This window comes from Penicillium digitatum, chromosome 1, assembly GCF_016767815.1.
Source record: "Penicillium digitatum chromosome 1, complete sequence".
In the NCBI taxonomy this organism is placed as follows: domain Eukaryota; kingdom Fungi; phylum Ascomycota; class Eurotiomycetes; order Eurotiales; family Aspergillaceae; genus Penicillium; species Penicillium digitatum.
Window position 1 is genome coordinate 4183616 of NC_089384.1, and position 13177 is coordinate 4196792.

The following is a 13177-nucleotide window of genomic DNA, read 5'->3' on the forward strand; positions in this document are numbered from 1 at the left end:
TAATGATGCTTTATATGGTTCCAAAATCCATCGGATACGGTATCATGACCCTCAACATATTAGACAAGACCTTGCTAAAGACAGTACACAATCAAAGGACTCAGTCCCCGCCTCTCAGCCTACCTTGGTAATCTCGGTCTTCTACAGTAGGAAGGCCAAGATACCCAGGGGCTGGGTGTCAGCACTACCCTTGTGCCGTGAAGCCGTGAGGTCGTTTGCATAGGCCGTAAGATCCGAAGCTTTGAAAACTCTAGACCTTAGTGGAATGTTTCTCCACAAAGATTAGAGAAATGCCGAGCGAAACCCGTAAACCGTAGAGGATAGACGTGTGGCCCGGATCGCCGGATATGAGACCCTCTAGGGCTTTCTCTCCCCCGGGCTTTCTCAATGGTGTTGTCATCGAGTTATTTACTGTGCTTCTTTAGCACCTTTTTGCTTTTGGTTCTCTTTTTTTCTTTCCCGTGGATCAGGATTCCTTTTTAAGACGTTCGCCTTTGCGAGCTAATTTCACAGGTCCTGTTAATCACCTGCGACGCCACATTACGCCTTGCCAGCGGAGCCAAATAATAAAGATCAAGAAAAGAGGAAAGGGAGAAGGGACCACAGTTCCGATTCTAGCAGCCAATCCTACACATCGAAATAGAGATCTGCAAGATGATCAGAGTGGACTGCTTATGAAGTCAGCACCCCCGAGAATTCCATCTTCTTACGTCTCCTTGCTTGAAGGGATTCAAGGGATCAACAGAAAAAAAAAAGAAAACATTGTCTCACAACATTAAAGATCGAAGGTATGTTGAGTCTGTCCTGCGCATTCGCATTCCCTGCAATTTGGATTTATTTTCACGTTGGACCATTCTTGTCTATGCCCAATTTGTCGACAAAAGCATATCCAAGGGAGACGCAGCGTACAAATTGAGAACTTCTCCGAGATGCTCAGCGGACCAACATATCACGATGATGGGTGCTGACATTATGCCTCTGCCAGCGCAGTCATCTTCGCGGTCGGCCTCTAGCAACCCCACCCCGCACTCGGAGCTCACAGGGACTCCGTCGCTAGGAGTATCAATTTCCAATCTCCTAACACGGTCGGCTCGTCGCCACACGGTGTATATCGAAAGTCAGAACCCTAAAAGGTTTTGCCGAGACTCAATCTTCAAAAAGCTGGCGGGTTCACGTGAAAACGCTAAGCGGTTTCTTCGCTTGCGGTCATCTGGAATTCAGGCACCTTTGCAACGTCCTTCCTGTGGTGTACGACCAGTTTCGGAGATAATATTTTCGCCGATATCGGTCGAATTGGAGAACGAGATGCGATCGGATTCGTCATCTACCGAGGTCCTGCCTCGCCCAGCACATGAACGCCACACTGTGACTACCGATACTACCACGCCATTTACTCCCTTGCGAAATGAGAAGATTGTAGCCACTGGGAGTGGCATTTCTGTTGGTATTGCCCTCACAGAACCCGTTCTTTACCTGCAGGGCTATGATCAACAAGACCCAAGCAGTAAAAAATCCGCAATTCTGCGGGGACAGATGCATTTGAAGGTTACCAAATGTGTCAAGATTAAAAAGATATCAATCTGCTTCCGCGGCCATGCTCAGACTGATTGGCCAGATGGTATGAATCTACCCCGTAGAATCAAACTGAAGCAGGAGCTGATCCTGTACAGGTATTCCCCCTAAGAAGATCCACTTCCATGACAAGAAGGATCTCTTCACGCACGGTGTGGTTTATTTCAACCACGGGGACACAGCGCTCATGCAAAATGACTATGGTGCGCATTACTATCAGCATGCCAAACCGATCTCATCCGTGCCGGGAAAGGAGGGAGTGACGATGACCACTCGAGAACTATTTTCTAACCGCAATTCCACCGCTACACTTGCCGTACCAACCTCCCGAGAAACCAAACGACTTTCTCTACAATCCAATCGCAGGCATTCGCGCAGCTTCAGCAAAAACGAACACCCAGCTTCCCAACCACAGCCTCAGCGAAATTACCGCATGTTCCCGGTAGGTGATTATTTATACAGCTTCGAGTTTCCGATCGATGGATCATTACCAGAGACGATCAAAACGGATCTAGGGTCTGTGAAATACGACCTGGAAGCAATGGTCGAACGGTCAGGCGCATTTCGACCCAATCTCCTCGGCACGATGGAGGTTCCCGTGATTCGTACCCCTGCCGAGGGTTCATTAGAGCAAGTCGAGCCGATTGCGATTTCGCGGAACTGGGAAGACCAGCTTCACTACGATATCGTGATCTCGGGGAAGTCCTTCCCGCTAGGCTCGCAGATCCCGATTGCGTTCAAGTTGACCCCACTGGCGAAAGTAGAGTGCCACCGAATCAAGGTCTTTGTGACAGAGAATATTCAGCATTGGACGGCAGATAAGAGCGTGCACCGGTTGCAGCCAGCGAAGAAGGTGTTGCTATTCGAAAAACGAGCCGACTCGTCTAGTGTGAGCACGTATCCCGGCAGCTCCATGCGTGTCACTGCAGGCGGCGGTATCGACTGGGACCACCGCGCTGCTGCCGCAAGGGGGCAGGAGATTTTGGATCGGAATCGGACGAATCTGCTAGGCAATCTGTCCAACGACTCTAGTGTTGGTCCAACGGAGATGGAATTCAACGTGCAACTGCCAAGTTGCCACGAAATGAAGGGCCGGGACGAGAGTCAGCGGCTGCACTTCGATACCACATACGAGAATATTCAGATCAACCACTGGATCAAGGTATGTTAACATTGCTTCACTTTTGTTTCCGGGTCATAATAAAATTAACTGATCTGCGCAGATTGTCCTCCGTCTATCCAAGGTCGACGAAAGAGACTCCACAAAACGAAGACACTTCGAAATCTCTATAGACTCGCCATTCCACATCCTCTCTTGCAAGGCCACCCAGGCCAATATCTACTTACCAGCCTACACAACCCCATCTGAAGAACTGGTCCCCGCAGCCCAAGAACTCGAATGCGGATGCCCCGGCGCCCCTCTGGCACCCCGTGAGCAAGTCATTGCTCCAGCCACGTCCGATCGCGAAGACAGCAACCCTGCATCAGGACCCATCGCCCGTCGCGGCTCAACGGGCCACGACTTCTCCCGCAGCTTTACAAACAACTCTGGTGGCCTCGCCCGGCCCCCGCAAGCACACCTCGCGACACCCCCAGACGACCGTAACACACCCATTCCACCTCGTCCAATGCATCTGCTCCGTGCGCCGTCCTTTGCACCCCCCGCTTTCGAGGACGTCCCTCCCCCGCCACCGCTTGTTACTCCGCCTCCAGAATATAACACCATCGTTGGGGATGACCGAGAGGCCGTTCTTGAGGATTACTTCTCTCGTTTATCGTTTTACGAAGAACACGAGGACGATGACCGCGGTCGTGGCCGCGTCGATGTACCCCTCACGCCGGGTGGACGCGTCAACCGCAGCATGGACGTGCCCCGCGAATGGGTGCGACTCGAAGACTATTTTCAGTAATACCGCCTCTCGATAATTTCGCTATAAAAAGACAGCTGTCACGAGCCTTCCGAATCATGAATTTACGCTATCTATCCTTTGGATCTGAGTCTGGCTCTTCTTCTTCCTCCTCTTCTTCTCTCTGGGATTACATTTGTAACAACTTACTTTCTGTTCAACAGCACTTTGTTTATGATTAACGTGCGGCTATACTTTTTGGTTGTTGATGCCGGACTTGGTCTTTTCTACGATGGTCGGGGACAAAGGGCGAAATGGGTAATTTATTCAGGCATCTCTTATGGATTCATGTAGTAAACTGAACTATGATCATCAAGTATCAAAATCATGCCCAAATGCCCAAGAACTACTAGTATGGTAAACATCTATAACAAACATGGACACCTTCCCAGGTTACCTATCTGTACATGGGTAGTAGAACCTGGAGATAAGAGCTGCTGTGTCAGCGATAAGGCCGGGCAACCTTGGTTCCAACTGCCTTCCCCGGTTTAGCTCTCCCCACATCCCTAAAGTCTGTCACGGCTTATTCTACTCTTTCTCTCCTTCAATTGCCTCTCCCATCACAGTACTTGTGCTTTGCTCAAATCGTCCCCCTGAAGAACTACAAAGCTAGGTCATACAGTGTCCCTTGGCGTACTTCGGGACTTTTGAGGCAGACCACGCCGATTAGCTCACGCTTCAAACGGCATAGGTGAGTTGGTATATATGCTATAGATCAACAGAAACCAAGCCAGGAACAACTCTAACTAGTTTCAGTGAACAAAAAGTGGCTCTGGACCATCCTCAACAACCACATTCTTCAATACTCCGACATAGCGGGTTGTAAGGGGGCTTCCTGATGTCTGACCCTTGCATCTGGAGATTTACTCAGCAAACAAACTCCGCACGCTGCCATTATGGCTGTTGAGGTCATTCCTCTTACCGAGGCAGATATTCCTGGTGCTATTGAAGTAATTCAGCGGGCATTTGCAGACGATCCCTATTTTAAGTGGGTCTTCGATTCATCCAAGGTACGTTACATGTTGAGATGCAAATGCCAAACAAAGAAGAACAATGCACCTGTCTGCTCTCAATTACCAGACTAACATACACCTCTCTCGTGACGCGGTCAACATGGCCGACAGTTACGTCTTCTGAGAGACAACTCCACGCATAGTTCAATAAGCAGAGAAATTTTGATTCCCTCGCAGCACGTTGCCATTGGGGAATTAAGAATGCACTATTCCACGTCGCAAAGGAAACCCAAGATGCCCACTCCAAGTCCCACAGCGCCCCACTAACCCCCATCCCAATTCTCGGCGTTTCCTGCTGGCTAGCGCCCCACCCACCCACGCAACCAGAGAGCTGGTACTCCTGGTTTCAATCATGGACTCTATCCTTCAGCCAGGTGCTCAACAATATCTGGTACTTTGGCCGTGGCGGACTGCGCACAAATAGGTACTGGATTTGGAAACAGCGACAGGCCGAGGCCCAGGCTGCTATCTGGGATGATCCGCGCGGGTACTATTTCTGTAATATTGTTGCTGTTAGCCCCGAGATGCAGGGAAAGGGTGTTGGGAGGTTGTTGTTTGAGGCTGTTCTGAGAAGGGCGGATGATGAAGGGGTCAAGTGTTATCTTGAGAGCTCAAAGAGTGTACCTAATGTGGCGATCTATGAGCGCATGGGCTTTCACATGAGTAAGGAGATGGAGTGTCGGGATGGGGTGGATGCTTGCATGGTATGTACATTGTACTCGTTTTATAGTGTTTGGTCCTGGGGTTGGATTCCGCTTGGGTGCTGACTTCATTGTTGGTAGTTGTACTGCATGGTCCGGGACCCAAGAAAGGCATGATCCTATTCCTTTTGCATTTGCTCTTACGACTTGGCATGGAAGGTTGGGTCATTAGACGATTTTGAGTCATGGCTGAACTAACAGTACAATTATGGATGCGTTCGCAATGATATTCGAAGACAATTGAGTCGATATCATTTGATGTAAGGGTTTCACATCTCTAGCAATGAATGTCGTCTTTTCTAGTAATTCCCAAACCCGGTCCCGTTGGAAACCAACCCGACAATTCGACCCACCTATCTTCCAATCCACAAACGGGGCAAGATAGCTCGAATCTAATCGAATCTACGGAGTAATATTTGCGGCTCCGCAGATACTGAACCGTGGGATACGCCTCCATACTAGTCTATCCGTTGACAATGGTCCAACCTGGGGAATGATCCATTAACCCTCAGATCTTTCCCTCCGCTAGGATACTTACATGTGGATCTGTTTATATTGCTACACCTAGGCGAGAGGGGCAGTAGTCTCAGGGTCCACTTTTAAAGCTTATCCAGTCACATTCGTGCTGATCTGTCGAATTTCGAATGGCCTCGGATTCTCAATGGTGATTCAGACCCAGCCTGATTTCAACGTTCTAGGGACTGGTCGGACCTTTACGCGCTCGAAACATCATCGCTGCATCAGTGCTCGTGCGCTGATCGCGTCCAGATATATCTGAGCTTTGACGAACGTTAGATTTCCAGTAAAAAAGGATTTGGGGACGACGCTTTTGAGTCATTCGGACAAAGTCCCCATCTTGGCACTTTGTTGAAGCCGTGTGTCCTCCTAGGGCATACTAAAACACTGAAAAAAAGGAGCCTTCTTTAGTGTGTATTGCTTTGATCACGACCGTGTTTCTCCTTCTGCGACGAAAGCTATGAGCCCGACGACGAAGATCGGAGTCTGCTCAATCTTCTACTTCATCAACTACATCTTATAAGCTCAGATTCCAAGAGAATGAATTGCATCCACCCGATATAATCATGACTACCACACCTCATCGCGATGGAACAGACCAGGTCGTCAATCAACTAGCCGCCCTTGAGGCTACCTTGAGCAGCACATCAAGCAACAGCGACTCATCACTTATTGCTGTCCCCACAGCAGAGCCCCAATCAGTAGCACCTGGACCTCAATATAATGAAACAGAAGATGAAGAAATTTTCTACCATCTTCGCAGTCTGATGCCGGTCCCCTGCCTGCCTTAGTATACACCGGGCTATATAGGGAATCGCAAAAGCTAACTCTTGGACTGGAAGAGAGCTTTGTTAATTCCAAGTTTGATGTTTTCCTCGAAAGGGAAAGTCTCGTGTAAGCCTTGGCCGAGGTTTAGTTCTCTTCCTCCACCGTTTGTGCAGAGAAAGCTTGCTATGAGGCTTGAGGTGCGTTTCTAGGGACTCGGGACCAGGTTCAGGAGGGAGGTTTTCAGCTGTTGTACATGCAGGTTGGGATTGTTTTGCTTGAGCTCTTGTTCTGCATTATATGCTGTTTATCATATCATTTACAGGTACTGCAATTGGCTTGTTTGTTTCAAATGCTGTTATCAACTCTTGGATTTAATTCAAAAGTTATCTGACGGTACTTTGTAGGCTTATATTGCCTTTCGACCTACAGCATACCTTGTAGAGTGGTAAGCCCGGCATGTCTACTCCATACTAATCCCCCCCCCCCTTTCTGGCCGTTTTTGCATGGTATACAAGAATCCTTCTCGCTATACTAGTGAGAAGAAAATGATTTTACTAGTACATAAAATGAAAATTCACGATAGCCGCACGTATTCCATTTTTTGCAAGTAAATGTCATGTCTATTCTTCTACGAAGTACCATCCCCAACTGGGTCATCTGCAGGTCATCCCGACAGCCGCCAAGCTTGGGAAATCTTTTGCCCACGCCAACATCAACACACATGACATGCCTATGCACACCATAAAGCCTCTTCATGAATTTGAAGCCAGCCCCCACTCTTGCAGAGCCAACTCACCAAAAGGAACTATATCGTCGAGTTGTGAAGGTTAACGACTTGGTGGTCATCTCCACGGAATTCGGCAGTTATATTAAGCCATGGGATCATTTTGGAATATACTCGACGTAGTAGTGGGTGGGAGGGGAACAAACACTACAGATAGTTGAATCCGTGGCAATGAGATTGGCAGTTTAAAAGGCTTGTTGAATAGGAACCACTCCAGCTGTTGCCTTATTGCATAATCCTCTAAGACTTGGGTACCTACATGTGCACTGGAATTGTGCAAACCGTTCACTTTGCATCACACGATATAGACGTGAGCGTGAGATATGGCAGGCGAAAATGAAATCGATGCTCATAGCTTAGATGGACAGCCTGCGTAATTTGGATCGAATTTTGATCAAATAGAACGATATGCAGACGCACATTCCCTGCCACTTGATGCCTGTGACATACGGAGTCCGTAGGAGTGCACAACGTTGCAAGCGGGTCCATTTACGTTCTAGACGAGACAGTTAAAATGTTCAGTGATCGGGCCCGGCGGCAAAACAAGAAACGAGATATTGTAGCTAGTTGAGATAGGGTAGAAGTGCCGGGATTTGTTCTTTATCAACGATCTCGACATTACGCATCTCGGTCATGACCCTCCTAGGAGGAGTGAGTGTGCAACCGGCTGTGGCTTCGGAACTCCGTCGATTTATGCCCAACAAGTAATCAATGTCGCTAGTGATCGTTTTTGGCTATATTTCTTGGATTGCTGAAGATGATAGCGATTGCACCTCACAAGGTTCCTATCGGCAGGTTTCTTGTCCTTGGTGTAAAATGTGGAGTCACGACAGAGTGAATCCACGGGGCGCGTGAATTAGGGCTAGTGGTATAGGCTAGAGATATTGGGTTCTTAGAAACCAATCATTCTTCGCTACTTGACCCTTCGAGGGTATCCTCTCGTCAACTTTCGCTTGCCGAGACACTATCTGCCTCTGGTATCTGCACGAGACCCAGTCTCATGAAAGAGAACAGTACGATTCTACCACGGAGAGTTATCAGATCAACGGTGGTCCCCCTACGGAGGAAATAATACAAGTTTTTCGTCAAATAAAAACGTTCCGATTTTGAATATCCAGCGATAACGTATGATCCGTCACATCAACGAATCGCATGGTTTCCGCCCCAACCAAGTCCGTCGCCATATCCGGCAAACCGAAAACAAATGAAGCCAGAACAAGTGTGCACAACCTGGTGTCATGTTCTAATTGGGTATTAATATTCAGGCACACCGACTCAACGGGCTTTCTCGATGCCACGGAGCCATACAGGTCTAGATGCGCGGATTTTTTTTTTCTCCTCAAAGGATGAGACCCCTGTCGGTGGCTCAATCCTGGAAATGATAGATATACCGCTAGTGCCACAATCATGGCTATCAAGATCCTTGTCTGTTGTTATCCGCGGTATAGTCGTTGAACTATTGAGTTGTGGGCAATCAGTTGATGTTTACGGAGTAGTTTTTATGAACATGTGAAGACACATTGAAACAAACCACGTTAGCTTGGTAGGAATTCTTAAAGCATGAGAGTTCAGACTACAGTCTATACAGCGACCGTGTGCTACCTATCCATAATTTCTAATCAGAGATGGATCTAGAATATGGAAACCCCCTGACCAAATGAAAAAAAAAAGAAAAGAGGAAATGCATGGTGCACAAACCACCTCGACCTTGGCCTAGCTTCTATCGATCATTATCCGTGCCACTTACCCAATTCGGCCGTCGGCATGGTTTCCATCATCTTCAGGAGTGGGATCAAAGGGTTGGCGTTCGGGATTTGTATGAAGGACGTTGTACGGATTACTCGCCCTGATATAAACAGCAGTATTGATATCACAGCGTGTTATTGCACTCTTCGATACAGTTTCCCAGAAGCGCCCGACCTGGCACACAAGCTCATACACAGCGAACACCCCCGCTAGAACTCGTGAAAATTGATGAACGCCATGCCGACAATCAATATGCACCGAGCAACCCAACCCAGTGGCCTAGTATTATATTGAATACAGTCCAAATGGAGGAACGTGTAGTCTTGGCGTTTGAAGAGGAAAAATGGGGAAAAGGAAACTTCAATGGTCACTTTGGTTCTGGAAAAAACTCGAACCAGTGTGAAATAAAAAGAGAAACTGGGAAACCTGCATGGGTGAAATGGACTGAGCACACTTCCACCTCATATTCCCGGGGGGGGGGGGGGGGGGGGGGGGGGGGGGGGTTCTTTCATCGATGAATCCAAGTGTCCTATCCAGTATCCACTGGATAATACCATCTACTTCGACCAGGAATTAGTGTTCCAAGTATTTGCAACAAGCGATCCATGGAACCCATACATTCTAGGGCTCGCTACTCTCAGTGACACGGACGCATGGGCCGCCGGTCCCCTCTAACGCTGTTTCGGAAGGCCATCTATTAGCCGTGGGATCCACCACCTCGGGTTCCTCGGGTGTCAAAGGCCCGAGATTTGTTTTGCATCCCTGGATACATTTCCCAGGAGAAGGAGCCTGTTCCTCTCTTTTTAGTTGACAGTTGCCGTATCTCAGTTCTTTGCACAAGGTACATGTGGCATCGTTATGAGATAATCCCATGGGAACATGGAACGGGAACAAGGGGAAATTGATGCATTGATAAAAGGAGTAAGCTAACTTAGGTAAAGAACTCACATCGCTAGACGAGACTGTATAGCGTCCCTACAGGGGGGGGGGAACCGGTGTGCACTAGATCCAATCTCTACTTTCTCGACCATGACCCCGGAGATTGCGTGGTCTTCGCGTTGTGCTGAGAATTCAGTCTATTAATTCTACCCCTGTATTATGGCCCAACAAGTAGGAAAAATACGTTCCAATCCTTTTTCCGTGCGTCCTATCATGAAAAAGCATGGACTCGATCGGGGGAGAACATCCAACCGTTGTGGGCGGACCTGCCGAAGCTGCACGAAGAGACATGCCGTAGGTAGAGATAGTGGCCCTGCTGCAGGAACTACAGGAGTCCTGCATTCAATGCTCATTGTGGGACATCGGTTGCTAAATATCTCTCAATCTGCTTGTTGTCACTAGGTCATTTGATTTCCCTGTTTGAGGCGGTCTCTTTCCGTACTGCCCCTTTTCCCCCTGGCCTAGACAGAGCAGGATGTGATGGCAGAGAGAATAACTACGCTGCACAAATAACCCCTGGAGAGTTGAAGTGAGTAGATTGGATTACCTCTCTGTAAAAAATTGGATCCAAACATTATTAGGAACAAGTCAGAGAAGTCGCAGAACAGATATCCGTTCCGTGAACATGAGTATTTCAACAAGCATGTGATCTAGAGACTTAGATTGAAATATGGGGCGAGTGCTTGTACAACAATTCTTTTTTTTTAAAAAAAACCTGGTCCCTAGAAAGCAAAGAGCCGGTCATTACCCCATGGTCCAAAATCGAGCCAGGGCTTTTGAGATGGAACCTAGGACAACAAACCTCCGGAAGGCCAAGAAGTCAGAAGGTTCACCCGTCTAAGTCGCATTGATGAAACCCAGACGCCCAAATAAGGTACCAGACGCTAGAAAAGACAATCGAATTGTAAAATACAAGAGTGGAAATCACAAAACAAAAAACCGCATTGCAAAACCAATGAATATCAAGACAAAGCAGCCCACACAATCCGAAGTATATCCACGACGCAAAGTTTAAACCGGCATGGGTTTGCCCCACAAACTCAAATAAATGAAGTGGAATTTGAGAAAATTATCAATCATAGTCACGTAAAAAAAAAAAACAGGTGGAGATGTTTTCCCAGAGAGCCGCTTTTCTCGGTGGAGAGTCGGCTCTTCCCGAATTTTCTGAAATAGTTCCAGATGGAGTCTTCCGCGCCAAGAGGGATAGGAGAGAGCGGGATGGGAAACCTTCGAAAATGCCCTTAACCGAGTTTCAGATGTGCAATTTTGATTTTGAGTACCCGGGAGGCCCAAAGGATCGACAAACGTTCAGACAATCATCGAGCAGACGAGCAAAGGATACATTTGCCAACCACCACAATGAAGCGGTCGTGTGGGCTGTCGTTGCAGGTGCCATTGTCTTTTGTCCCCTCCATTTCAGTGCGAAGAAAGTGGGCGGCGGGATTGGAGCAGGTGGAATAAATGTAATAGTTTTTGAAAAAGTTGCACATCTCGATCCCATCGACCGCTTCGATCTGGAGGATGTGCGATGCCGGTGAATTGGGGAGGGTTGTGGAGTTGGGTGCGATGGCCAGAGGCAAATAGCACCGGAGAAGGAGAGTCAGAGTGAGTTGAACCCGTTTTAAACGATTGGATTATGACGGATGAGAGGTAGATATTCATGAAGATGTAGAGAGTAGAAAAATGTGCAACGCAGATGGAGGCTTCGACCAGATATAAAAGTAGTTTGCTTTGGAGAGTGGATGCTATGAAACCGAATGGCACGGAAATAGATAAAACAAAACAATATTAAAATTAAATTAAAAGATAAAACACGAAAAGAAAATAAATTAAAAGGAAAATCCAGAAAATTCAAGAAAATCCAAAGACATTCAGCAGAAATTTACTTCCATCCATAAGGATGGGTAAAGATGCAGTCTACAGTACTCCGTACTGCACGGCATCCTCCCCACCATCCCCACCCCCCCTAACAACCCTTGTCAAGAGAAGCGGGTCTTGCATAATGAAAGCCTTTAATGTGTGTGATCGTTGGAAGGGAAATTTTTTTTTTAAGCTTTGAGTTCCTTTTGTGCATTCATTTAAAAGGGAAGGCTTGGTCGGAAAATCAGGAGAAGGCCTCGGGAGCATCACAAAACATCGGGTAGATGGGAGATCGACACGGTTCCTCGCAGCCGTTGATGCTTCTAAATTCACACGTGGCGCTAGTCGGGATCTTCATGCATGAGACAAGTACCTTCGGCAATCTCTCAAATCTTGTGTGAGAACTGAAGCCAAATGGGCATAGCCTTAGCACTGCTAGTTCGTTTTTTTTAAAAAAAAAACTTTCACGAGTCAGGACAAGAAGGATTTCTCTGGTGAGTAGAGAGTCTGGTGACGATAGTTGTGACATTGTGCAAGATTGGGCCTGCTGAAAAACCGGAGAAAGGATGTATTTGGCAATCGGAGCCGGTGACAGGGTCTAATAATCACGCGGAGGGGGGTTTTTTCTATTTTTTTTTCCTTTTTGATTTATTTTTTTATGGATTAAAAAGAACGGAGCTTCGTGCCTGGGCTTCTGAGCCACATAAAAATCGACCTTGCGGGACAGCTCCCACTAAGTTGAGCCCTAATCAGATTTGAAGGGTTTCGAATATTGTAGCGTTCATGATCCTAGATTGAAAAGGACGATTGTTCGAGATAAAGACCAGGAATCGAGTACACAACTATCGCAAATCGAACAAAGAATTGGTAAAGGAATGCGACCAGGACGCAGATTGACTAGTCAGGGTTGTTCAAGGTAGTAGTGATGATGGCAGCAGACTAAAAGATTGGAGAGCTTGTATTCGATCCATTGTATACGGAAAAAAGCTGTTCGTCGTCCTTATGAAACCTGTATGCCGCAAATGAGAAATTTAATAGAAAGGGGGGTGTACACGCCGTAACAGTGTTAGAGCCTTCTGTTTTACGTTAGAATCAAAGACCCCAGAAGCCACGCTGTATATATGAAACCTTGTGCAAATAGAAACCTTCCATTTATGCCCCCTTCGGTTGCTTGGTAGCCGGTGGTTAGGCAATCTACATCACACATACTCCGTATTCAATATCTGTCTTTACCTAGATGGGCCACTCATCGGGGAAACTGTTTCATTAAGATCAAACCAACTGTTCTGCAGGATTGCATCGCTGTACCCGTTATTAGAGACAATTTATCCTAACTGGCCAGCTGGTCTAGTGAACAAGTGGTTGAGAGGA

The 13177-nt window shown here is 47.3% G+C and overlaps 3 protein-coding genes across 3 annotated transcripts; all 3 read left to right on the forward strand.

Moving 5' to 3' along the window:
* Window positions 1-654: 654 nt before the first annotated feature.
* Pdw03_3776 (Immunoglobulin E-set) lies at window positions 655-3482 on the forward strand (the record flags this gene model as incomplete). Its single annotated transcript, XM_014676346.2, has 5 exons — window positions 655-663; window positions 782-788; window positions 986-1618; window positions 1671-2734; window positions 2796-3482. The coding sequence occupies 5 exons, from the start codon at window positions 655-657 to the stop codon at window positions 3480-3482; spliced, it is 2400 nt and encodes a 799-aa protein (XP_014531832.2).
* A 373-nt stretch (window positions 3483-3855) lies between these two features.
* Window positions 3856-5310, forward strand: Pdw03_3777 (N-acetyltransferase, putative; the record flags this gene model as incomplete). Its single annotated transcript, XM_014676345.2, has 6 exons — window positions 3856-3882; window positions 4046-4170; window positions 4236-4301; window positions 4351-4489; window positions 4636-5196; window positions 5275-5310. The coding sequence occupies 6 exons, from the start codon at window positions 3856-3858 to the stop codon at window positions 5308-5310; spliced, it is 954 nt and encodes a 317-aa protein (XP_014531831.2).
* A 965-nt stretch (window positions 5311-6275) lies between these two features.
* On the forward strand, window positions 6276-6500 carry Pdw03_3778 (Acyl-CoA N-acyltransferase; the record flags this gene model as incomplete). The annotated part of the gene is made up of 1 exon (XM_066100591.1): window positions 6276-6500. The coding sequence occupies one exon, from the start codon at window positions 6276-6278 to the stop codon at window positions 6498-6500; it is 225 nt and encodes a 74-aa protein (XP_065955991.1).
* Window positions 6501-13177: the final 6677 nt, after the last annotated feature.